The sequence below is a fragment of the Abramis brama genome (assembly GCF_963993115.1).
Source record: "Abramis brama genome assembly, chromosome: 2".
NCBI lineage: Eukaryota > Metazoa > Chordata > Actinopteri > Cypriniformes > Leuciscidae > Abramis > Abramis brama.
In genome coordinates, this window is record NC_139964.1 from 40,002,516 (window position 1) to 40,026,428 (window position 23,913).

Genomic DNA, 23,913 nt, shown 5'->3' on the forward strand with positions numbered 1-23,913 from the left:
TGAGTTTATGTTCCATCAGCCCTACGCCTTCCCCTCATAGACTCTGTACATTCATCCTTACGCTCAGGACACCCAGGCAGTCAGCAAACCCTCTCACTCCTCTGCAACCAGTACTCGTCCCATTTGACCCAGGAAGTTCAGCGCTATGTGCAAAGATGCCCCACCTGTGCCGTCTCCAAATCTCCTCATCACTTACCCGAAGGTAAATTGCATCCACTTCCCATATCTCGACGACCCTGGTCACACCTAGGAGTAGATTTCATCATGGACCCATACACTTCAGTACTAACTTCAATCTACAGTGAAAACAATGGAAATCATTTCTTTATACTTTTGTCATATATATTTTTTATAGAGAAAGAAAAATATAAAAGAAATGCCTGGTATATTTCTTAATAAACTGCCAGTTTTTCATGTTAGAATTTAGTGCATATAGCCTCCACAACAAAAATGTCCAAAAATTCTGTAGCAAAAAGTTCCACTCAAACCTAGTGAAATTATATAAGATATAAGATATAAAATAATAATAATAATAACTAATATAATATAATATAATATAATATAATATAATATAATATCATATAATATAATCTTTACATCAGACTAAATTATGTCATAATTTATATAATACTACTGAGACATAAAAGGCAGGGGGACATGACCAGGGAAGTATGATGATGGAATGTATGTGTCTTGCTGTTTTAACACTATAACAATTTTTATATTTCCCTGGAATTGTAATTATCCAATATCTAAAATAGTTATCCCGGTCAGTGGGTTTAGGAATCTCGCAATACCTGTGGAGTGATGTCATGTTAAGCCGTTAGAGGGCGCCCGTGTTTCTCAGCGCATATATAAGATGCTCAATCCACGCGCCGGCCTTTTCAGCTGAGTCCGCGATCAGGTCACAGCCAGCGCTGTTTGCCTCCTGACACCCTCGAACACAATCCGACAAAATGATCATCTACAAGGACATCATCACCGGTAAGAATAGCGTCTAACACAACGTTGCATACCGAAATGTTACGATTTGACCTATATTTTTGGCGTCACATGTTGTTGAAGTGTTTTAAAGGGCCGGTCTTTCCCGGCTCGTCGCGGCCTAACTTTGTTGAATGCAGTTAGCTTAGTGGCTAACTAAGCTGTGGACTATAAAGACGCTCGCTTCATTGCTGCGGGTTTAAATGTTACTCTTTTGTTTACCTTACCATTGCGAATTAATTTTACTCAAACTATTTCTGGTTATAAACGTGTTTGGTTATATTTAAACAAAGTTTGTCGATAAATGGGAGTGTTAGCAGCTGAGTCAAAACGCCGGTCGGCCAGTTTGATGCTGGGTAACTTAGAAGTTGTGATGTTAACGTTAGTGGTTTTAATACTCCTGCTCCTCTAAATCAATGTCTGTTTTGGAAAATAACATCTCTAGTGAATTTGACGACGGAAACGGCTCATTTTGAAAATCCAAGTATCCTTTTTTTGGGGTTTTCACAGCCAATTATGAGATGATGAAATGAGCGCTAAACAGGGCGTGTTACTAACGTTAGCCCAGGCCAGTTCACTTTAACGTTACTCCTCACTCACTCCTGAGAGCCTTTAAAGGGAAAGTTCTTTCATAATATGTGAGAATCATCGAGCTTTTCTTAAGCCCCATGACGGTTTGCGCAATTATGGGTGAGTAACATCCGCTGAACTCCAAACAGATACTGACAGTAAACCCGTTTAAAGGGTCGATGCATGGGTGTAATAAGCGATTGCAAAAGCTGGATACAATAAGGCGACATTCTTTTCACCCCTCACCCGTCGAACACCATAAGGAGATTTAAATAAATTACTTTTAGAAGATTATGAATTGCCCCAAAAGTTCAAACCAGTCTTTCCGCAGCAACATTGCGGGCGTGTTAAATATGTCTGTAATAATGTTAAATCTGTAATCTATAACGTTACATGTTGCGTCAAGGAAAATGTTCCGTCATCTGGAACATTGACGATAAAAGTGCCTTACGTCATCTTGACCGAAAACAAACATTGTACATCTCTGCTTTGGAAACTTTCAGTAAACACACTGTTTGAGATTAGACGTGAAAATGGGTAGAGAACTAACTTAGGCTACGCTTTGAAAATGATTATTTTTCAAATAAATTATTGTACTATGTTTTAGTTAAATGTTTATTTAATATTTTGTAACTTTATGGGATTATTTGGTACTGAATTATATTTATGCAGTAGTTATAATCAATTTATTCACTTTTTGAGCATTAACTTAAATGATATTTCCACTGAAATGTCATACATTTTGAATGCTTTGGAGCACAGCCTGTTTGGTCTCTTTTTTTAAAGATGACATGGCACATTATTGCTGAAGTGAAAAAAGAGATGAAAATTTAAAGAGGTGAGCTCGGAAAAAAAGCTATGCAATTATACACTTTTTGTAATGAAAAATGCACATTAAATTATCTAATGTATATTTTCCAAAACACTGTTTTACTCTAAAACTGAAAATCAAAGCCATGGGTTTAAGCTTTTAGTAGCATTTTGTTTGGCCGCAGTACAAAATGTTTCCAATAGATGAAATTTGCCTCCCATTCATTTTCAGTGTGATTATTTTTGACCATGAACAATAGGCCTACTTGTTTTTTAATTTTTATTATACCGGACTGTTTAACCTTTTCGAATCGTCCATGTTTTTGTGTGTTCACATAGCAAGTGCCAAAACCTTTACTAAGTTTCATACCATTCTGATTAAGTAAATTCTAAAAAATTAATTAATAGATTTGTCAAAATTGACAGAACCGCAGCAGAGGGTTAAAGCATTAGTGTGAAAAACCAGGCAGAAAGTGTGAGATTCTTAGTGCGTTCCAGTGAATATTCATGGGAGTTGATTAAATGGGACCACAAGAGTGCAATAAGCTGTCTGTTGTCTTCCACTTAGTGACCGTGGAAAAGAGAAATAAAATAATCAGAAGTAACTAAACGCATTGGACTGAGAATCGAACTTTTCTTTTTCTTTCACAGGGGACGAGATGTTCTCCGACATCTACAAAATCAAAGAGTCTGAGAATGGAATGATGATTGAAGTGGAGGGAAAGGTATGCAGGTTCATTTTAACCAAACTGCTTTTTAAAATTGAGTGGCAGCCCTCCCATGGACGTACAATGACGACAACTTAGGACACCTTTGAAGGTTATGACCTATGAAACCACCATATTCTGAGTACGATCTCTGATGGGCTATAGGAAAATAAAAATAATTGTGCGTCCCGAATTTGTGTCAGTAACACTTTTTCTTATCAGTTCTGCTGATATAAGCATTGGTTGTACTATTCCCGATCAATATGTTTGTGATGTGATCTCAGCTACAGTCATTGACTCATGTTTTTGCAGATGATCAGCAGGGCAGAGGGAGACATAGATGACGCACTGATTGGTGGCAATGCGTCAGCAGAAGTTCAGGATGAGGGCTGTGAGACTGCCACTGTCAGCGGTGTGGATATTGTTCTGAACCACAAGCTTCAGGAGACCTCCTTTGACAAGAAGTCTTACACAGCTCACATCAAGGACTACATGAAGGCGTAAGTTTAACGTTATGAGGCATGTTTTACCTTGCAACAGGCTCGGTGTACTGTAAATATCATGGTTCACGTTATTTTCCTGTGGTATTTGTTTTTGCATCATTGACAGCTCAGAGTCTTGCATTGTGGCCACCTGGGTTTTAAAATATTGAGATGCAAAATTAAAGGTCCCTGCGCTTTCTGCCTGCCCAGTGAGTGGCATGTAAGATTGAATTGGGGACTACAGACTTTTGATTTTAAACCACTGTGCTTAGCAGTTTGTGATGCTAAATAAAACTTGAATATTTTGGTAATATTTGCCTTTCCCCCCCATTGTGACAGAGTGAAGGCCAAGCTACAGGAACTCGCACCTGAGAGGGTAGACCCCTTCATGGCTAATGCACCGGCTGAGGTCAAGAAAATTCTAGGCAACATCAAAAACTATCAGGTAGGCTGCAGTAACTGCTGATTTTGTCATTTTGCTGAAATTGTATAAACAACCATTCAAAAGTTTGGGTTGGTGAGATTCTTTTAGTGTTTTTGAAAAATATGTAATCAAAATCAGTAATGTTGACACTATAATTATAAATAGCTTTTCTATTTTAATGTATTTTAAAGTGATTATTCCTGTGCTGGCAAAGCTGAATTCAGCAACATTACTCTAGTCTTCAGTGTCACATGATCCTTCAGAAATCATTCTAATGTGCTGATTTGGTGTTCGAGAAACATTTATCAATTTTGAAAACGGTTGTGCTGCTAAATATTTTTGTAGAAAATTATGCTTTTTTTTTTTTTAGGATCTTTTGAAGAATAGAAAGTCCAAAAGAACAGCCTTTAATGCGTTCTTTCTGAATTAAAGTATTCGTTTCTTTTTGAAAAGTCTTGCTGACACCATATTTTTTTTTAACGGTTGTGTATTATGTTCTGCCTTGGTTGTATTGAAACTGAAGTTGAGTAGGGATGCTAACGATTAATCAAAGATAGATTAACCTGTCGATAATTTAATCGATAAGACTTAATCGATGGTCGATTTAGCAAGGTAATCATTAGAGCGCTTGGTGTGCGGCTCATGTGCAAAATCCAAGACCTATCAATCTGAACGACCAATCCAAGCGAGCTTACCCACTATACCCAACCACCACACGCAACATTCTGTTTCCAGTGGTTGAACTTTCAAATGACGTTAGAACATGGGCATGGTTGCGACACGATCGTATCCTGGAAGTCCTATAGCTTTAGCCAAGCAGCATGTCACTCCGTGATCATTGTGTTTGGACTTGGTTAAGACCACCTGCTCTAAATAAAGATATGCGATTTACTATGACTTACTAATGTTTTGCGAAGTTAAAAACAGCGTAGCACAAAATAATCACATGTGTGCTCTTTACACGTGTGTCAGTGGGGATCCCAGTGCTTTTGTCTTGGGTTACGAAACGCCTTTGTGATCTGCTAACTTATTTTCTCAATCTTACAGTTTTTCACTGGCGAATCCATGAACCCGGACGGTATAATTGGTCTCCTTGACTTCCGTGAGGATGGAGTCACACCATTCATGCTCTTTTTCAAGGATGGTCTGGAGATTGAGAAATGCGTAAGTTTATGAAGTCATTTTGATGTCTTTTTTTTTTTTTTTACATTGTTTCTGTAGAGATGTATATGAATTTCTCAAGTTCTCGAATTATTGCGTAGCATCCACTGATAGGCCTTTTGCCATAATCAGTGGCTTCTGGGCTTGCACAAGGATGCAACAGTAATTTCCTCATGATGTCTGGCCATCATCTGAATGTTGGCTGGAAAGGATTAAATGGAGGAGGATAGGATAATTGCATTAGCATAAAGATCTGAAGAAAAAACAAAACTTGCTGCATGATGATGGTTTGCTTGTTTTTGAAGTGTTTGGGTCTTGATGGTATTAACTTGAAACAAAATTGATCTTTTTGTTTCTCTTTCTCACCATAGTAAACTTCCCAAATGTCTTCAAGTTACCCTCCAACTCTGGCTTCTGCTGGTGGATTTGACCCATGGATTAAACCAGTCATTCCCCCTCATTCTTTCCACCAGGACCAGAGGCTCTTTTAACATTACGAGGCCGCCGTTTTCGTTTCTTGATTGGCTTACGTCTACGAACTATCCATTCAAAGGAAATTAAAAACAGGACTTTTAGCAAGCCAAACTGCAATGTGAAAAGATTGTGGTAAAGAAACTGAGTAATTTGGGGGTTCTCTTTTATTTCTTTATCATGGAGGTGAAGTTGACTTGCTGGCTTCTCATTTGCTGTGCATGTCAGCTTCTAGTTTCAGCAGATGTACAGTTGTAATTTTCTCCCCGTTCCCATTGATTCACAGGATTGTATAGGATTTCTTGGCACCGTTATTGAATAAAATCAAGCTGCTGGCTAATTAAAGTGTTTTTTCTTGTTAATTCTGCCTAACTTGTCTTGCAAGTTGAATCACAACCATTTTTTTTTAAATCCAATTAGCTTTTGCTCAACTGCCATTGTTAAAAATAAAAAATTTCAAGGGTAAAGGAGATGAAGCACCAAGAATAAAACTTGATTGAGGGCATTGGGTTAAATTAATATATATTAAACAATCTAATATATGTGTATAAGATTAAGTCAAATTCACTTTTCTAGTCATTTCAATGCAAATTTTTTTGAACAAAGAAAAGATTATTTAAATGGCATGGTTTGGGCTCTTGTTCCCTATACATTGAACAGCTGCATCTAATTTTTGAACCAGCAATCAGAACAAAAAATCAAATGGAGGATGTCTTGATACGGTGTATCTTATGCAGAAGTTGTAGACTCAATAGTTAATACAAAGAAATGTTAATGTAGGCTCAATTCAGGATAAGTGGTACATTTCCCCAGTCATCTCAAAGGCAAAAAGTGTCCCGGTTTACCTGAATTCACCCTAGAGACCTTAATGTGTGAAGGGGAAAAATAGTATAGTTGTACAGGATTTAGTGAGTGAGGATCAAATCTCAAGCCTCAACAAAATACAAGAAAAGCTCTTTGACACTTTTTCAAAAGTGAAATAATTTAAGCCATCAAAGCAGTGAAAAATGTGCTGTAAATATGTGGACTGTCTGTGCTATTAAATAAAAGCAAAGCAGTGATCGAAACTCCACAACAGAAAATTCCTGACATATCCTGTAGTTTATCTGATGGGAAAGAAGCATTTATGTTTTAGTACTTAAATTGTTCTTTATAGTGCTTGGATATTACTATTCTTACATTTCTGCTCAACCTCCAAAATAAAGTTAAACGTGCCACAAAGTTATGCTAAATTACAGGTAGTGATAAAAGTGAATTTGTCAGTAAATGGCTTTCCCAGATGCGTATTGGAAACACAAATGCTTGCTTTTTTGAAGAGGGGTGTGTTTTACATGAGAAAGCAATGAGGTGAATTGTCCTTAAAGCCCTTGATAAGCATATGAAAGAGTCTTTAGCATCAGTATAGAGAATGCTAAACAATACTGTAATTCTTCACCCCCTCTCCGCCCAGAAATCGGCTGATCTTTAACTTTAGACATTCTACTAACTATAAACTTAGCAACTATATGTGAGCTAACTCTCATTAGGATTGTATACTGTAGGGTTAGTAGAATAAGTTGACATGTAGTTGCAAAGTTACTTGGTAGAATGTCTGTCGGGGACCACGGAAATGAAGTTAGCAGATATCAAGCAGACAGTCTACTAATACTCTGAGTAAGTTGACATGTAGTTGCAAAATTATGAATGTTTAAAGTGGAACATCGGAGTAGTGTTACCCTAGATTTTGTGTCATGTGCCCACCTGTAACCTTACCTAGTAGATTAGCTAGTGTGCTCAATATCATTGTCCAAGCCTGATATTTGCGTCTAGTGTAATGGTATAAAATGGAGTTCATTAATGAATTCACTTTAAGATCCTTGGGTCTTGTGGCTGCTAAGAAAGCCCAAATGATGACCTTGTTTTTGGTAATAAGCTGCTTTATGTTTCTTGATGCCTTATCACCCCTTTCATGACCACAGTGACATACATTTTGCTTTCAAAATGCTCACACTTTGAATTAAATATATTTCTAATTCCCATGACAGAAATTATCCTGTATATACATGGTAGGGATCATGTAGAAACCTCATGGTTCATTTGCACTCTGATTTCTTGAGGATAAAGGACATTAACATTACAGATTCTGGTGATTTTTTCTTTACATGACTGGACCTTTATATAGTTTAAAGTGGCTTATTTTAATGTTAGGAGAACTTAGAATATAAAACGGGAAAAAAAATGGTGGTAATCAAATCGATGTTTTTTAAAACTTAACAATTTTGTTACATTTTAATGATTCTTTTTTTCCCAGCAAGTTTACGGTTTAAATTAAAACATGAAAACTTGTGTGATAGAAGTACATTCTACTGTGCAATAGTAATATGTTTCTTACATAATTTCATCAAGTTAGACCAAATGTTTATTTTTGAGTGTTCTAATGAAGAACTTTCACGACCACAGATTTTGACCATATGTTGTATTATGGAATAATCACAATTAAATAGAAATTATTAACTTTGATTATTTGAACATTTATCCCAGTCCTTCTGTGTGAATCATAAAGTGTCTCACAATGTGTGCAGAGATACAACATGGAAAAAAGATTTTTGTACAAAAACCTTTATTTCAAGAAATTAAAGTGAAATACTATATAAAATAAGTGTTTCAATCAGAAAACTGAATCTGAATAAAACAACTGTTTACAATTAATCTATCAATACGTTTTCTTAAAAAACGTCAACATCTACTTTTTATACACAACAAGTGATGAGGATTGGAAGTTCTTTTCATCTCAGTCTGAACTGAATGATTCTATTTCTAGTTTCTCAAGGGAATTCCTCAATATAACAAGCATAATAAAACAGCTTAGCATTGTAAAATGCCACAGGTTTCTGATACACCTTTAAAAAGAACAAAAATTATTCTTAAAAAAAAATATCCAGAAATAACATTTTGAACTTTTTGGGGACGTTTGTTTTTCATAACCACAAAGAGTCCAATGGTGAAAATGGTCAGTCGCTCTTCTCTTCGCTCTGGTAGTGTCTGTACTCCGGTTTGAGCTCCCAGGTGTTCTTGTGGGTGCCTTTGACATTGTATATGCCAATGTCCCGAAGAATCTCCTTCAAGTAGGTCTGTAGAGAATGAAAAAAGGGAGTTTTTATAGGTAGACTTGTAGCATACACTACCATTCAAAAGCTCGGGGTCAGTAAGAATAAAGTAGAGCAAAGTAATGTTTTGAAAGAAATTACTACTTTTAATCAGCAAGGATGCTTTAAATTGGTGTTAAACATTCGTGTATATATAGTGTAACTCACCACAGGCTGTTTTGTGATGTCCACCAGATCCTTAATGTTATAATACTGATGCTTTTCAAAGGCGGAGAACAGCATGTCCAGCACCTGATGTTTATCTGCACGTGCCCTCTTTCCTTCTTCTTTCTTCCTCTTTTCATAATTCAGCTGAGAAAAACAGGAACAGAGAGAGTGCATCAACAATCAATTGTATAATACTTACGACATCTGCTTGCGGACACAAAAGCTTGACCTACATTATAGGCGTGATTAGCCACAGGTTTGTAGTTGGTGGTGACGGCTTTGTCGAGCTGTTGAGAGAACCTGAGCGGTTTAGATAACTCCTCCATCTGCAGTCTGCAACAAAACACAACATCCTTTATGAGATCTAGCTATGAAAATATTTAAGTATCAAACAGCACATATATACATATAAAGATTGTGTGTGGATCTGTATAGACCTAATCATTATTTTTTTCATGCTATCATGAAAAGTCATGCTATCTATTTTCTAAATGCATGTAGTAGTTTCTTTTTCTGAACAACTTACTGTAAATGTGTTATTTTAAAAAAACAAAAAAACATTGTAATGTATAATCAAACCAACATTCATGTAATATAACTGATTTTTTTTTTTCGATAATCCATTACACTCGGATGTACGTCACAATCTGGATGAAAAAAAATCTGTTGCTAGATCTGTTAGAATTAAGATTTGCTTAGAGTTAGTGCTCACTTGCTAGTGAGCTGCCTGTGGAGGCAGCACTTTATGGCATCACCTTATTTTACCACAATTTGGCCGAATTCATCTCATGTATCCTTCATGGAAAAGATAATCCCAGAATACATTGCAAAACATTTGGTGAAAAAAAAAAAAAAATGCCAGAAAATGTGAAAAATTTTCAAAATTCTACAGAAAAGGACAGCTAAAACAGTCGGTGAAATAAATTGAATTTACACAATATGTGTGTGCATGTTGTCATTCGAATGCTTATTACAGAATCCTGTTGTTAGCTTAGCAACATGCTTGCTGACAAAAAAAATAAAATATATTTTATGCATTGATAGTTTACATAGCAAATAGCCTGTGTTGGGCAATTCATTATTTATTCTAATAGGTTTTATTACAACATTTGGAAACACATTTCTTTTACAGTGTCTTTGTTACACATGTACTTACAGTAAATTATGCATAACTACACGCAACTAACCTTAAACCAAACCCTATTCCTAACCATAACCCTATAGTAAGTACATGTTAGGTCTGTGATAATGTGATAAGGTACAGAGTTCCAGGATTCAACAAAGTGAGGCTGAAACACTCTTTTGTGCATCAGGCTATCTTAGCGTTGAACAAAACTCTTAATCAGAAATCAAGAGTATTGTGAAGGTGTTGTAATATTGAATGTATAATGTGGGAGGTTTAAGTGTATGTCAATGTTTAATGTACTGTATGTTGGTTGTTGTAAACATAGACACTTATGCAAGAACAATTTCAGACTTGTCTGACAATAAAGTATAAATTAAAATTCAGTAACTCACCTTCAAGTTGTTCCAAACCTGTATGAATTTCTTTCTTCTGCTGAACACAAATGAATATATTTTGAAGAATATGGGTAACCAAACAGTTGATGGACCCAAATGACTTCCATAGTATTATTTTTTCCATACTATGAAAGATCCAACAAGGTTTGGTTACCCATATTCTTTAAATATATCATCTTTTATGTTTAGCAGAAGGAATAAATTCATACAGGTTTGGAACAACTTGAGGGTGAGTAAATTATGACAGAATTTTCATTTTTGGGTGAACTATCCCTTTAAATGTATAATTACACTGCAACAAGGACACCTTAAAATAAAATGTAACCCAACATTTATGTAAAATAACAATTATGTATTTAAAATGAATGCTGCATGCAGATTGTTGGTGTACGCACAGCACAACAAATATTGGTCGGGATTGATCCATTCACTGAAATCAATTGCAAGTTGAGGCTATTAGAGTGGTATGCAGAACGTCTGCCATAAAGAGCTTTTGGCTCATACTAATGAGTTTCTATGATAATTATAATTTACTATAAACTATAAAGTTTTAATAATAAAAGTTTTGTAATCCCATGAGAATAGAGAAGTCCACACAGCAACTATAATGACACAGAGGAACGATATCGTTGGAATCTGAATGAATTGCTAAAGTAACAAAAAAAAGCATTAACCGTGTTTAAACATTTAAAGCGGTGGACAACATAACTACAGCACATGCTTTAATAAACAATATGTTATTGTGCATTTGTTACGGTTATAGTTATCATTCTTGGAGTGAACTGGCCTCAAATGCAGCTCAACAGGTTTTGTAACAGAGCTAGTGTGTATATATGAACATACTTCTTCAGCCTCATGTAGTTTTCACTGACGGCCGGTCTGCATTCAGCTCTCTGCACCACCAATCCTTCCAGTGCAATTTTATCTTTGTGAGAGAAGAGACATTAATACTCAGTGACAGTTGTATCGAAGCAATCTCTGCTGCAACACACAGCCTATTACTGCTCAGTCATTACATCAGCAGAGAGACGCAACAGTACGTTCTGTACAGTCTCTCATCCAGGCAGTGAAAATTTCAATACTTTAAATTAGGACATACAAAGAAATATTTATAATTGCTGTTTTGTTGGATGATTGTCAAGTCAAAGGCCATCAGACCATTATAAACAGAACAAGGCCTGACTAGGTCCTTCTTGGACCTCCACTCAAGCAGGGGGCGACGGTGAGCACTCACCTGGGCCTGTACCTGTACCTGAGCCGCTGGCCTCGGCATCTGACTGCCCTACAAGAGGGATGGCAACATGAGAACGAGGGGGGGTACATGCCAAAGTAATCACGGCAGGCCAAGCCTCACGCCAGCTTCTTACACAGCAGTCAGCGAAAGCAAACGCACAAATAGACACAAACCAACAAGCCACACAGAACCTCTGATCAATCAGAAACCAATGAGGAAATTGATCCAAATTAATCCAAAAATCACACACCACAGGTCCCTACCCTGTCTTCAGGGCTGTGTAGATTTATATCATAGATTTATATCTATGACGATATTAGAATAGTCCTAAACAGTGCATTTTAGGGGTGTGACGATAGACGTTAATTGGGTTCACTAGAATGAGATGACATTTTAACATTATTTTTAAGAAATCTTCAGTGATACATTATATAACTGGAAAAATATATTTTTATTCGACTGAAAGTCATAAAATGCACAAATATGCAGGTGCATTTTGAAACGTTTTAACTAATCTAAGGCTGTCACTAACGATTATTTTGGCAATCGAGTAATCGATCAATTAATTTTTCTTGGTGATAATATAAATAGACCTAAGTGAACAATAGTCTTTGAAATGACTTAAATACATATATAATAACAACGAGGCAATAATTGGTTCAAATAAAGCATCAAAAGCAAGTATTTACGATAGAAATGCAGTAATTTCTTGAGCAAAAACAACATCAAAACGTGTAAACTATGAGCAAGGGTTTAAACTTTTATTTTGAAAAATCACAATGAACAACAATTTGTAGGCTATATTTAGAAACACACTGATGTATTCTCCTGTGCTGGCGTAGGTTTAAAGTCCAACTGAAATCAAAATTGACCCTATTTACTTTGTTAGCGCATATTACTAGTCTTGTGGTGAAAAATTAATCCGTGCAAGTTAATACACAGAAAAAAATTGTTTGCTGTCGTAATCTTTAATCAAAGTCTGAAAAGTTACTTCCGGTCTGGAATGGCGTTCCTTCTCTGATGATGTAGGTTTGACTGCTTGGGTTTGGAAACGCTTAACCACTCCCCTCAAACCGTTAGTCTGCTATGAGTGAGAGATGGAGAGGAGGAGTGCTACAGTAAAACCCTGCCCTCTGTTCAATATTCCGTTTCACTGGGAAATACGTCACAACACTGGAGAAAAGTCGTTTGCAACTTCCGGTTCACACGGACTTTAAGAATGATTTACGATGCAAATCTGGTGAAATGGTGCACACTGCATTCCCAGATGAACATTATAAGCAACACAAACTCACAACATATGCAGAGATGGAGTTTGTAACCAAACTGCTGAGACGCGCTACATGCATGTACAGTGAGGAAAATAAGTATTTGAACACCCTGCTATTTTGCAAGTTCTCCCACTTGGAAATCATGGAGGGGTCTGAAATTGTCATCGTAGGTGCATGTCCACTGTGAGAGACATAATCTAAAAAAAAAATCCAGAAATCACAATATATGATTTTTTAACTATTTATTTGTATGATACAGCAGCAAATAAGTATTTGAACACCTGTCTATCAGCTAGAATTCTGACTCTCAAAGACCTGTTAGTCTGCCTTTAAAATGTCCACCTCCACTCCATTTATTATCCTAAATTAGATGCACCTGTTTGAGGTCGTTAGCTGCATAAAGACACCTGTCCACCCCATACAATCAGTAAGAATCCAACTACTAACATGGCCAAGACCAAAGAGCTGTCCAAAGACACTAGAGACAAAATTGTACACCTCCACAAGGCTGGAAAGGGCTACGGGGAAATTGCCAAGCAGCTTGGTGAAAAAAGGTCCACTGTTGGAGCAATCATTAGAAAATGGAAGAAGCTAAACATGACTGTCAATCTCCCTCGGACTGGGGCTCCATGCAAGATCTCACCTCGTGGGGTCTCAATGATCCTAAGAAAGGTGAGAAATCAGCCCAGAACTACACGGGAGGAGCTGGTCAATGACCTGAAAAGAGCTGGGACCACCGTTTCCAAGGTTACTGTTGGTAATACACTAAGACGTCATGGTTTGAAATCATGCATGGCACGAAAGGTTCCCCTGCTTAAACCAGCACATGTCAAGGCCCGTCTTAAGTTTGCCAATGACCATTTGGATGATCCAGAGGAGTCATGGGAGAAAGTCATGTGGTCAGATGAGACCAAAATAGAACTTTTTGGTCATAATTCCACTAAACGTGTTTGGAGGAAGAAGAATGATGAGTACCATCCCAAGAACACCATCCCTACTGTGAAGCATGGGGGTGGTAGCATCATGCTTTGGGGGTGTTTTTCTGCACATGGGACGGGGCGACTGCACTGTATTAAGGAGAGGATGACCGGGGCCATGTATTGCGAGATTTTGGGGAACAACCTCCTTCCCTCAGTTAGAGCATTGAAGATGGGTCGAGGCTGGGTCTTCCAACATGACAATGACCCGAAGCACACAGCCAGGATAACCAAGGAGTGGCTCTGTAAGAAGCATATCAAGGTTCTGGCGTGGCCTAGCCAGTCTCCAGACCTAAACCCAATAGAGAATCTTTGGAGGGAGCTCAAACTCCGTGTTTCTCAGCGACAGCCCAGAAACCTGACTGATCTAGAGAAGATCTGTGTGGAGGAGTGGGCCAAAATCCCTCCTGCAGTGTGTGCAAACCTGGTGAAAAACTACAGGAAACGTTTGACCTCTGTAATTGCAAACAAAGGCTACTGTACCAAATATTAACATTGATTTTCTCAGGTGTTCAAATACTTATTTGCAGCTGTATCATACAAATAAATTGTTAAAAAAATCATACATTGTGATTTCTGGATTTTTTTTTTTAGATTATGTCTCTCACAGTGGACATGCACCTACGATGACAATTTCAGACCCCTCCATGATTTCTAAGTGGGAGAACTTGCAAAATAGCAGGGTGTTCAAATACTTATTTTCCTCACTGTAAATAATAACAGTGAAACACTTTGCATGAAACACAAAGTTCACCAGACTTTATGCATTCCCAAATGCACGTCATTAACCCAAACAAACAGCACATGCAGAGTCTGAGTTCGAGTGGAGCAGCATTTACTGTGAATGGAGCCGTTCTAAAACACATGTAAATATTAAAGCGCTGTGCTTCACTCAGAAACCCGCAGCGCATTTATTTATTTAATTGTCATATGCAGTAAAAGACAGAACAATATAATGTAAGCACTGTAAAAGGTTTTGCCACAAACTCAAACCCCACCATGCTGATATCGCGAGACAGCTTTTCACCTCGACAAGAAATATATCGTCACGTTTTAATATCGTGGTACGAGATCTCGTTTCTCGTCACACCCCTAGTACATTTACAGTGACCAGGCAATTTGGCACTCAAGCACATTATAACAACTAAAGAAATCATCCGATTCAACACTTGCAATATATATAAAAAAAAAAAAGTGAATTAGGATGGCAACTAGTCACTCATGCACACACAACACCCAAGCTATACACAAAACAAATCAACGTTAATCAAAGAATAAAGGCAATGAGTAGATTTGGCTTCCAAAACCAGCGATATTTGAAGGCCCATTCTAACATCTTCTACCATCAAAACACACACACACATGATTGAGAGGCAAAGGTCAGCAACTGCAAAAGCTTAAGAGACCAGATGAAAGCTATTACAACCTAATTTCTGATTCATCTCACAGAACAGACAGAGTAGAGAAAGTAATTGAAAAGAACTGGAGGAAGAGAGAGTATGAGGCAACTGAAGTATGTACAGGACATCCCAGAGATCGCACAACATGACTTACCGAATAAACTGTTTGAAAGCAAAAGTTTGGTTAACAAAAAACAGTGATAATATAATACTTTCATTAATAAGTAATTAACAACCACTACATAATTCTTAACATGTCTTTGTACACAAATATTAAAAATGTATCAATACATGCAACTATATTATTTAAAGTATCATAGAACTTTTTAGGAGCAATAGTTCTGATACATTGGACAATAGTTCTGATTTTACATTGGACATACAATTGTGCCCCAAAGTACAAAAACTAGTCATAAAAAAATTAATGTCATTAAAAATTAGTCATTATTTGTATTGATGACTCAATAATGAAAGTTATTATCACTATGTAGGCTATTACTGAAAATGATAATCTGATTTACCCATTTTACTTTAGATTTATATTTTTTGTGCTTAAATATTTATTATTATTTACATTTTTTTACAATATAACACTAATGTAATACAAGAGCATTATCATCAATTAATGACAAATGGTGTACTTTAACTTGTACCGGTACTTTAAACTGGTTTGAAATTTAAAATTTGTACTGGTGTACTTTAAACCAGGATTAGGCTTTAGTTCAATTATGGCATTTAAGTAGCTTTAAAACGTCCCTTAGAAAAAGAAGAAAAAGAAAAACACTGGTGTGCATCTTGACACAAAACAATGGCACTGACATATTTTAAGATTATCAGTGAAAGTTGCTTTCAGTTAAACCAGCGCAAACATGCATTTTAGTCTGAGACTAAGCTTAAACCTTGTCTGTGAAACCAGGGGTAAGAATTTTTAATTTGAGATTCAGCAGCACAGTAATTCACAGCACTGTAAGATCCTGGGTCTCACCTGAAGAGTTTTCAGTAAAAACAGCCAGAGTCTGTCCACCGACGGTCTGCAGAGTGAACGGATGCTCTCTAGGGGCTCGTACCATAGAAGGCTTCTCCCCAATGGTGTCTATGGTGGTCAGCTCCTCATTGAGTGTGAATGACACCTGTCAATCAATCAATCAGAAAAAACATTGATTCCACCCAAACACACAAGCCCAAATATAAAATAATCAGGCCTGGTTTCACAGACAGGGCTAAACCAGGATTAGGCCTTAGTTCAATGAGGGCATTTACATAGCTTTTATAAACTTTATGAACATTAACATATTTTAAGATATATCAGTGCAAGTTGCTTTCAGTAAAAACAGCTCAAACATGCATTTACTCTGAGAGTATAGGCTTAACATTAATCCTTGTCTGTGAAACCGGGGGTTAATGTTTAAAGACATGCTAGTTACCTCCGCTTTGCCTTGATTCCTGTACGAACAAGAACAATTATGTGAATACAAATGTTAAATGTTTAATATAAACGTTGTGTTCGTAGAACTCAATAACATGATGTTTTGTTACATACTTGCAAATTCGGAGCTTTCCAACTTCACCTCTCCCTGTTGCTTTGGCCCATTGATGTGACAAATACTTTGGGACCTTTAAAAAGTTTAAACACCAACAATGGCGTTAAAACAATGTAACCATCGCACTGCAACGCATACATCACATTGCAATCGTGGTATCTGTAAGTTAGATGCTAAAACCATGTTAATAAAACCTGCAACATTAGCTGTAGCAGTTCATCATCGTCAAAACACTTACTTTGACCAGCCATACACCAGTGTTTTGTTTTGCCCCAGTCAGATCCACCTCTCCTTTGTCTGACATGATTGTTAATAGTTTAAAACTGTATATTCTAATTATTTCATGTGGATTTAATACACCTCTTCCACGCTATACGCACTTTAGCTAGAACATCACCAACAACAGATTCGGTTGTACGGTGGCCAGATAGGACAAAAAACGGAAGCGCTACCCAGATTAGTTAGTTAGGCTGCCACCTAATGGCTGCCACATAGTTGCATTTTCTATTTGTTAGATTAACCAGTTATAGATTCCAAGGAGATTTTCGACATCGCTTTGTCATTTTATTTAGTCAAATGCAGTAAATGTAACTGACATATATTTAGTGAACATGTTTTTGTTTTGAACAAAGTGTAAATTTCACACCTTACCTTTACAATATCATAATAACAGACAACAAACAATTCAGATAAGCCTGTATAGGCCTACTTATAAATGACTTATATCCTTTGTCTTCATAGGGAAATTTTTAGGAAAGCATAAAAAAGGGTTACACTTTATTTTAAGGTGTCATTGTTACAGTGTAATTATACATTTAAGTACTGAGTAATATTAATTGTACAACATGTACTTACTATAGGGATAGGAAAGGATTAGGATTTGGTTGAGGGTTAGTTGCAGGTAATTATGCATAATTGTCTGTTATTACTATGGTAAGTACATGTAACATATGTAACAAGGACACTGTAAAAAAAGTGTTACCAAAAAAAAAAAAAGAGAGTAAAATATTACATGGTTCATCAAAAAAACAACATATTTTTTAGGATCTTTATGATTGTTTGCATCGCAACAACTATATATGAATGGTGAGTGTCATTACTGTAATTATAATAATATTGTAATGTTACAGTAAAAATGCAATGGTTTTAAATGGTATTAAATCTGCATTAATTAAACGCAGTACAACAAAAACTAGAGTGACAAATTTTTACAATTACATTTTTGCATTCAGTAATGAGATTTTTTTTTAATTTCATTAAGGTCACGATAGTTTGGGGTGAAAACTGTATAATGAGACTATGAAATAATGAGACAAAAATAATGACAATACAAAAAGATTTAATGGTCTAAGGTAGTCATCATTTCCTTTAAGCTAAATATAAAATCTTTCTTTCTTTTTAATTTTAGGGTGAAATATGACCTGACATGTTCTAAACATTTATGAAAATACACGCTGGTGAACAATACTTACTATTACTATTACTATCAAAGATTTTTTTAATGCATTATCTCTTACAATTAAACATTGGTGTAAAAAAGGAAAATTGAGGAGTAACAGTCAGTCCTCCAAATTTTTACATATAATTATCAACATGATTCATAATGTTTTGATGATGATGTTTCGAGGATTCCAAATCAGTACAACGTCCTTGACAACATCAGATAAACGCGTTTGATGTCCCTCATAGGAACATGCGGTCTTTGCTGTGTGAAAAGCGGGTGTTGAGCTCTTGTGACTTCTTGAGCAAAGCTTTTTTCTGAGCTTCATCAAAGCGATTGACTTGGAGGTCCATGTCTCTGTCGAAGGGTTTTCTCTCCACAGGCTTGTTAGCATCCTCCTTAGCTTTTTTCTTCATCTTCTTAGTGTGCAGGCTGATGAGAGATTCACCACGCTTGGACTCCTAAAAAGAGATGGGCAATTGAAACAATTTTTTTTTACATTCAAGCAGTAAGAATTGCATCTGGCAAACTAAAGGTGTAGTCCATTCAAAAGGCCCATTAGAGCGAGCTGCTAAATTTCCCCAACATCCCTGGTTCTCAAACAAGTGTTACTTTTGTGTCATTTAGATACGATTATGTTTTTTATTCATTTTTTGAATTTCATAACGAAGGGTATACCTGAACGAACACACACACACACATCTTTATGAGGACATTCATTGACACAATGCAATCTCTAGCCGCTTACCCTAACCTTACCCATCACAACTAAGTGCCAAACCCGAACCCTTACCCTAAACCTAAACCTACCCTTAACCTAATTATAACCTTATCCCTAAAACCAAGTCTTGACCCTCAAACAGGCCTTTAAAGGGGTCTCAGAAAGTGAGGACCGGCCAAAATGTCCTCACTTTACTCTCTTTGTCCTCACTCCAATGGTCTAAAACTCAAACTGGTCCTCACAAAGATAGTTGTACAAGTACACACACACACACACACACGTACAATTTGTAATACACTTTAAAGCTGTATTTAACTAAAAAAATAACATACATTATATTTTGAAACTTTTTCAGCCATCTCAAGCTCTTTCTGAGGCAGACGTGGTCCATCATCCTTGGCAGATTCGCCTTTTTCCTTAGCCTCTTGTCTCTCCTAAGAAAGACAAACAAGAAGGGAATTTTCAAACAATCCCTCTTTTCCAAAACCCAATGTAAAAAAGCTTGTTTCATCTGTAAAATTTAAATCACAAATGATATCACTGGTAAATCCACAGTGAGTCTCCATAACAATCTCCACATTTCATATCTGAACTCAGTCTCTAACTCACCCTAGCTTTTCGCTCACGTTCAGCGGGAGTGTCAGTCCAGATTGAGCGGTCTTTGTTTTCAGGGCCTGATCTTTTCTTAAAGGTCCGTGCTTCCAAGCCCACATGCTGCAACTCAGGAGGCAACTCTGTCATCCAGCTCTCTCTGGAAACCACCTCTGGGCCAGTCTAACAACAGAAGAGTCACAGATTGTACTGATGTTGTATGAAGAATAGCATAATTATTTCTGTCTTTCACTGTTGTTCAATCATATTTAAATAGAGGGTATATACAAAATAAAACTAAAATAAACATCAAATTAAACCCAAATAGTAATATTAAAAATAAAATAAAATAAAGACAAAATCATGTAACAAAAATACAAAAAAGTACTAAAATTTAAAAGAAAACTGAAAGTATAAAACTAATAGCTAATTCAAAATATTACTAAAATAGTATATAAATAACACTGACTACTACTACTAATAAATATTATGATTATTATTATTATACATATATTCAGCTGTACTACAGTAGCTGAATTAATGGGAAAAAAACTACATAAAATGCACTTACATCCACTCCTGTAAGTTTGTCTTTCATTTTTTGAGCTCTTCTTTCAAAGTCCAATGCCACAGAGTCCTGGGTCGGTCCTTTTGATGGCATGGGTCCAATGACATAGTCATCATCTTCTTCTTCTTCTTCTTCTTCTTCTTCACTGCTTGACAATTCTGGAGTATAACCTGGTGGTAGAGCTGGTCCTAAAAATCCACTGGCATCTTCATTTCCCCCGTTTTCATCTTCATCTTGTCTTTTGAATCCTGGAGGGAGTGCAGGTCCTAGTAAAGGTGGTCTGGGGATGCAAAATGTAGTTCATCCAAGACTTAGATTGAGATGCTGAAATTGCTATGTAAATGACCATGTGTGGTACTATTAAGTATTATTTTATGTTTATTACTCTTCTGGTGACTTGTCTCGCATTTGGTATCCTGGGGGAAGTGCTGGACCAAAGAAACCATCATCATCCTCCTCCTCCTCCTCCTCCTCCTCCTCCTCCTCCTTCTCCTCCTCCTCCTCCTCCTTATCATGCTTATCAGTTTGCTTTACATCCATCTCAGCTTTCATGATGCCTCTGTTGCTGTTAAAGAATCACATGAAAAAGTGAGAGCAAATTATTTCTTCCTGAAAGACAATGATGACCCTGTAAAGCCTGAAAAATTAACTAATAGTCAGATTTTTCGAAACAGTTTATTGAAACTTTAGACAAAATATAAAAGTAAATCTAATTTATTTTATGTTTTGTATCATATTTGATACATTAGGTTGGCCCATATAGTATCCACACTTGAGAAAGAACATTTCTGTATCATACTTTACAAGTATAAAACAAGTATCATACTTTAAAGAAGGCCGGTTCCCAGATGATGAGTATTTGGCTCTCTTGAACACGACCTCCTCTTGATCACTGTCCTCACATGAACTTGAGGACTCTGAAGCTTTATACAGTGGAGGCAAGGCTGGACCTATGACTGGAGACAATATTTATTATTTATCGTGTAATTATTTGCACTCAGATCTAATCTAAAAAATTAAATGACCTAACCGTTTTTTTCAAAAGAAAATTGACAGGGAAAAAAAATCATCTAAAGGCTGCCAGCCTTGTTATGCATTTGCAAAATTAAAAAAAATAAATTGTAGTCCACAAAGCAGCTAACGTTACTACAACCAACGTGCATGTGTAAACATACTTGCGTCTTCTTCTTCTGAATCATCATTTTTGCTTTTTCCCATCGACGGTGGCAAAGCTGGTCCAGTTATGTTTTGATTAGACATAGCAAAATTATCGTGCTAGAAAAATAATAAAAACAGACATTTATTTGTTCACAAACCCAGAAATGTGCTACGACAGAATAAACACATTCCCTTATTTCCGGTTTTGAATTTGGTGTGAATTTCAAAATAAGAGTTCTGGTCAGGCGGAATCCTATAGGTGGCGCGTTATTTTGTAACACAAGCGTTTTCTAAAAAGACGCTCTTTAACGCAATCTTCACTTCTCTTCTCTGTTGTCATCCGTTGTTGTTTCTATGGGCGGCGGGACGCTTAAACAGTCGGTATGATAAATAATCATAAAACACTTTTCCCAACTTCCACATAAATTTTCACGTTGTCGTGTTTTTCTAGTCATGAGGCTACGAAAGTCAGGTAAGTTAACGTTAGTTAACCTAAAAATAACCGAACTGTCATCGCTTAGTGAATAGCCTCTTATCTGTTAATTCTTTCCTTGAGCTTCTGAGCCCCTGTCCTGGCGCTTGACTACTAATAATCCACATTTCCCAGTTTTAAAACCAGCTTTGAGGAACATTCTTCTTTTCTGACACGACAAATCGGTAAGGACGCGTTGACTGGATCTTTGTCGATATGCCTCCCAAGAAGCCAAAGGGCGCAACGGCAAACATCTCCAGCTCCATCGAGTCTGAGGACATCAGTCTGGAGACAACCGTCCCCACGGAGGACATATCGTCTTCGGATGAGAAAGATGGCGCAGGGAAGGTCACAAAACAGCTTCTAGAAAGAAAAGAGCTGCTTCATAACCTCCAAAAACTAAAGATAGATCTGTCACAGAAAAATCTGCTCATAGACAATCTCAAAGTGGACCACCTTACCAAGGTAATGGTTGATTAATAGAAAACTGCTGTCTACATTAAATTGAGAAGCAGTTTGAAGAATGTTTAACGCTTGTTTGTTTGCCTGTGTGTGTTAAAATGATTATTTTCACATTCATTTTAGATAGAAGAGCTGGAGGAAAGGCTGAACGATGCTCTCCATCAGAAACAGGTGCTCGCCCTGCGTCTGGACAGCCAGCTCAAACTCCAGCAGGATGAAAACAGGTGCATTTACATACTGTTAAGAAAAATATCAATATATCAGTCGTCGTATTGGTATAGATGGGTTTCCGTTTCTCGAATTACCCATTATCCTCTGCGGCGCGCCGCCATGTTGTGTGTCAAAGCTGTCAGTAAGCCACTGGGAGACACGGCTCATTCACTGTGCTGCATTAATAGAAAGCCAGTTAATATAAAGTATTTTTGACTCTTTTGTGTGAGATAACGATGACAAATTCCTCCAAACCTGGCGACAAGGTTAAGGTTATTTACAGGGACACATTAGACGATGTTTGCAAGGCAAGATATGATGTGAAATTGAGTGGTCGCATTTGTGCGAGTGCATGGTCATACACTACACTTAAATTCACGCATGAATTCTCCTGCATTGAACTTGTTTTAGCGCCCGCCAAAGTGAATTTTTGTCCCGCCAAAGTAGGGATGTCCCGATACCACTTTTTGCAGAACGAGTCCGATACCGATACTGTAATTTTTGGTACTCGCCGATACCGATACCGTAACCGATACCTGAATTTTCACTGCATTTGTAATTTTTAAATGTATTAGTAGATAAACCAAAAGATTATAAATCATATTAGTTGGCTTAATTTGTTCATCAAATATATATATTTCTTTCAGTTATTTTCATGCTTAATTAAGCCTGCTAAAATGCATTGTATGAGCTTCTGTACTGTACTTCTGTACTGTCATTGTTCATTCTATTGCTCTATCATATTTTATCTTTCATTTAATAGCACAGCACATATTTAGAGCTGCTTCAGCAGGGCTCAGTGCTGAGGACTGGGTCAGCGGTTCAGATGTTTGTCAAAACCAGTGAAATATCAATTATTTAATCCAATTTTGAGACTACAACAAAAACTAGCAGCCTAATTAATGTGAATTTAAAACAAATAAGCAGTCAGTAACAAAATAAAAACAATCAATCGAATTACAAATAGGATAAATATATACAATACAACAAAGAAAGGCTACAAATGAAATAAACAGTGTTTTTAGAGTTTTTTCAGGTAGATCTAACAGGTACAGACATTTGAATAAAGTAATCAAATGTGAAAAAAGCATATTCATTACTGTATAAATTATATATAGATGGATATTTTTGTAAAGTTGAAAAGGGTAGCCTATTTAGTCAAGAGCAGTCAGTATTTCTTTGTCCTTTGTTTGATTAACATTAAAACAGAAGCAGGATTATCAAACTGCTGCCCCTTTAAGACCGAGCGCACCAGAGCTCATTTGAACATGCTACGTTCATTTGAGATATAACCGACTTTGTTTACTATAGGATACTCACCAAGACGGGCGTTATTACATAGTTGTGTGTGAATTCGTCCGTACAAGCGCAAGACGTGAAAGACAATTTAATTCAGCATTCGCGCGCTGAGACGCTGGTTTGTGAGGCGCGCGCTTCGGATGTTTGC

The 23,913-nt window shown here is 36.7% G+C and overlaps 4 protein-coding genes across 7 annotated transcripts in view; 2 read left to right on the forward strand and 2 right to left on the reverse strand.

Moving 5' to 3' along the window:
• Nucleotides 1-832: 832 nt before the first annotated feature.
• On the forward strand, nucleotides 833-5,951 carry tpt1 (tumor protein, translationally-controlled 1). Its single transcript, XM_084099263.1, has 6 exons — nucleotides 833-984; nucleotides 3,013-3,086; nucleotides 3,381-3,568; nucleotides 3,890-3,995; nucleotides 5,022-5,138; nucleotides 5,507-5,951. Exons 1-6 carry the CDS (start codon nucleotides 957-959, stop codon nucleotides 5,507-5,509), a joined length of 516 nt encoding a protein of 171 aa, XP_083955389.1. The 5' UTR covers nucleotides 833-956; the 3' UTR covers nucleotides 5,510-5,951.
• gtf2f2a (general transcription factor IIF, polypeptide 2a) lies at nucleotides 5,767-17,277 on the reverse strand. Of its 2 annotated transcripts, XM_084099221.1 has the most exons (9): nucleotides 17,082-17,277; nucleotides 16,843-16,916; nucleotides 16,727-16,745; nucleotides 16,288-16,432; nucleotides 11,655-11,702; nucleotides 11,264-11,345; nucleotides 9,133-9,232; nucleotides 8,900-9,043; nucleotides 5,767-8,716 (listed from the first exon to the last, which is right to left on the reverse strand). In XM_084099221.1, exons 1-9 carry the CDS (start codon nucleotides 17,145-17,147, stop codon nucleotides 8,597-8,599), a joined length of 798 nt encoding a protein of 265 aa, XP_083955347.1. In that variant the 5' UTR covers nucleotides 17,148-17,277; the 3' UTR covers nucleotides 5,767-8,596. The 2 variants fall into 2 exon arrangements, with proteins under 2 accessions (XP_083955347.1, XP_083955348.1); XM_084099222.1 differs by lacking the exon at nucleotides 11,655-11,702.
• An 888-nt stretch (nucleotides 17,278-18,165) lies between these two features.
• gpalpp1 (GPALPP motifs containing 1) lies at nucleotides 18,166-21,540 on the reverse strand. Of its 2 annotated transcripts, XM_084099139.1 has the most exons (8): nucleotides 21,340-21,538; nucleotides 20,991-21,120; nucleotides 20,654-20,729; nucleotides 20,550-20,620; nucleotides 20,168-20,444; nucleotides 19,615-19,779; nucleotides 19,338-19,439; nucleotides 18,166-18,745 (listed from the first exon to the last, which is right to left on the reverse strand). In XM_084099139.1, the coding sequence occupies exons 1-8, from the start codon at nucleotides 21,422-21,424 to the stop codon at nucleotides 18,527-18,529; spliced, it is 1,125 nt and encodes a 374-aa protein (XP_083955265.1). In that variant the 5' UTR covers nucleotides 21,425-21,538; the 3' UTR covers nucleotides 18,166-18,526. The 2 variants fall into 2 exon arrangements, with proteins under 2 accessions (XP_083955265.1, XP_083955264.1); XM_084099138.1 differs by having other exon boundaries at nucleotides 20,550-20,729; nucleotides 21,340-21,540.
• Nucleotides 21,541-21,559: 19 nt separating this feature from the next.
• pibf1 (progesterone immunomodulatory binding factor 1) overlaps nucleotides 21,560-23,913 on the forward strand; it is a 52,787-nt gene continuing 50,433 nt past the window's right edge. The window contains exons 1-3 of one of the 2 annotated variants that reach the window (XM_084099000.1): nucleotides 21,644-21,794; nucleotides 21,930-22,259; nucleotides 22,380-22,480. In XM_084099000.1, coding sequence (XP_083955126.1) covers nucleotides 22,011-22,259; nucleotides 22,380-22,480 — 350 coding nt within the window. In that variant the 5' untranslated portion in view covers nucleotides 21,644-21,794; nucleotides 21,930-22,010. Of the gene's footprint in view, nucleotides 22,260-22,379; nucleotides 22,481-23,913 lie in introns of both variants that reach the window. The other variant, XM_084098999.1, reaches the window with a different exon arrangement.

Coding starts and splice junctions, on each gene's coding strand:
- tpt1 (XM_084099263.1), top strand. CDS start 957: ATGATCATCTACAAGGACATCATCACCG. Junction 985..3,012: donor CTACAAGGACATCATCACCG/GTAAGAATAGCG, acceptor TTTCTTTCACAG/GGGACGAGATGTTCTCCGAC. Junction 3,087..3,380: donor TGATTGAAGTGGAGGGAAAG/GTATGCAGGTTC, acceptor ATGTTTTTGCAG/ATGATCAGCAGGGCAGAGGG.
- gtf2f2a (XM_084099221.1), bottom strand. CDS start 17,147: ATGTCAGACAAAGGAGAGGTGGATCTGACTGGGGCAAAACAAAACACT. Junction 9,233..11,263: donor AACTACATGAGGCTGAAGAA/GTATGTTCATAT, acceptor GTTTTGTTGCAG/ACTGCAGATGGAGGAGTTAT. Junction 9,044..9,132: donor TGGCTAATCACGCCTATAAT/GTAGGTCAAGCT, acceptor TGTTTTTCTCAG/CTGAATTATGAAAAGAGGAA.
- gpalpp1 (XM_084099138.1), bottom strand. CDS start 21,424: ATGTCTAATCAAAACATAACTGGACCAGCTTTGCCACCGTCGATGGGA. Junction 20,445..20,549: donor CGAGACAAGTCACCAGAAGA/GTAATAAACATA, acceptor TTGCATCCCCAG/ACCACCTTTACTAGGACCTG. Junction 19,440..19,614: donor AACGTGAGCGAAAAGCTAGG/GTGAGTTAGAGA, acceptor TGTCTTTCTTAG/GAGAGACAAGAGGCTAAGGA.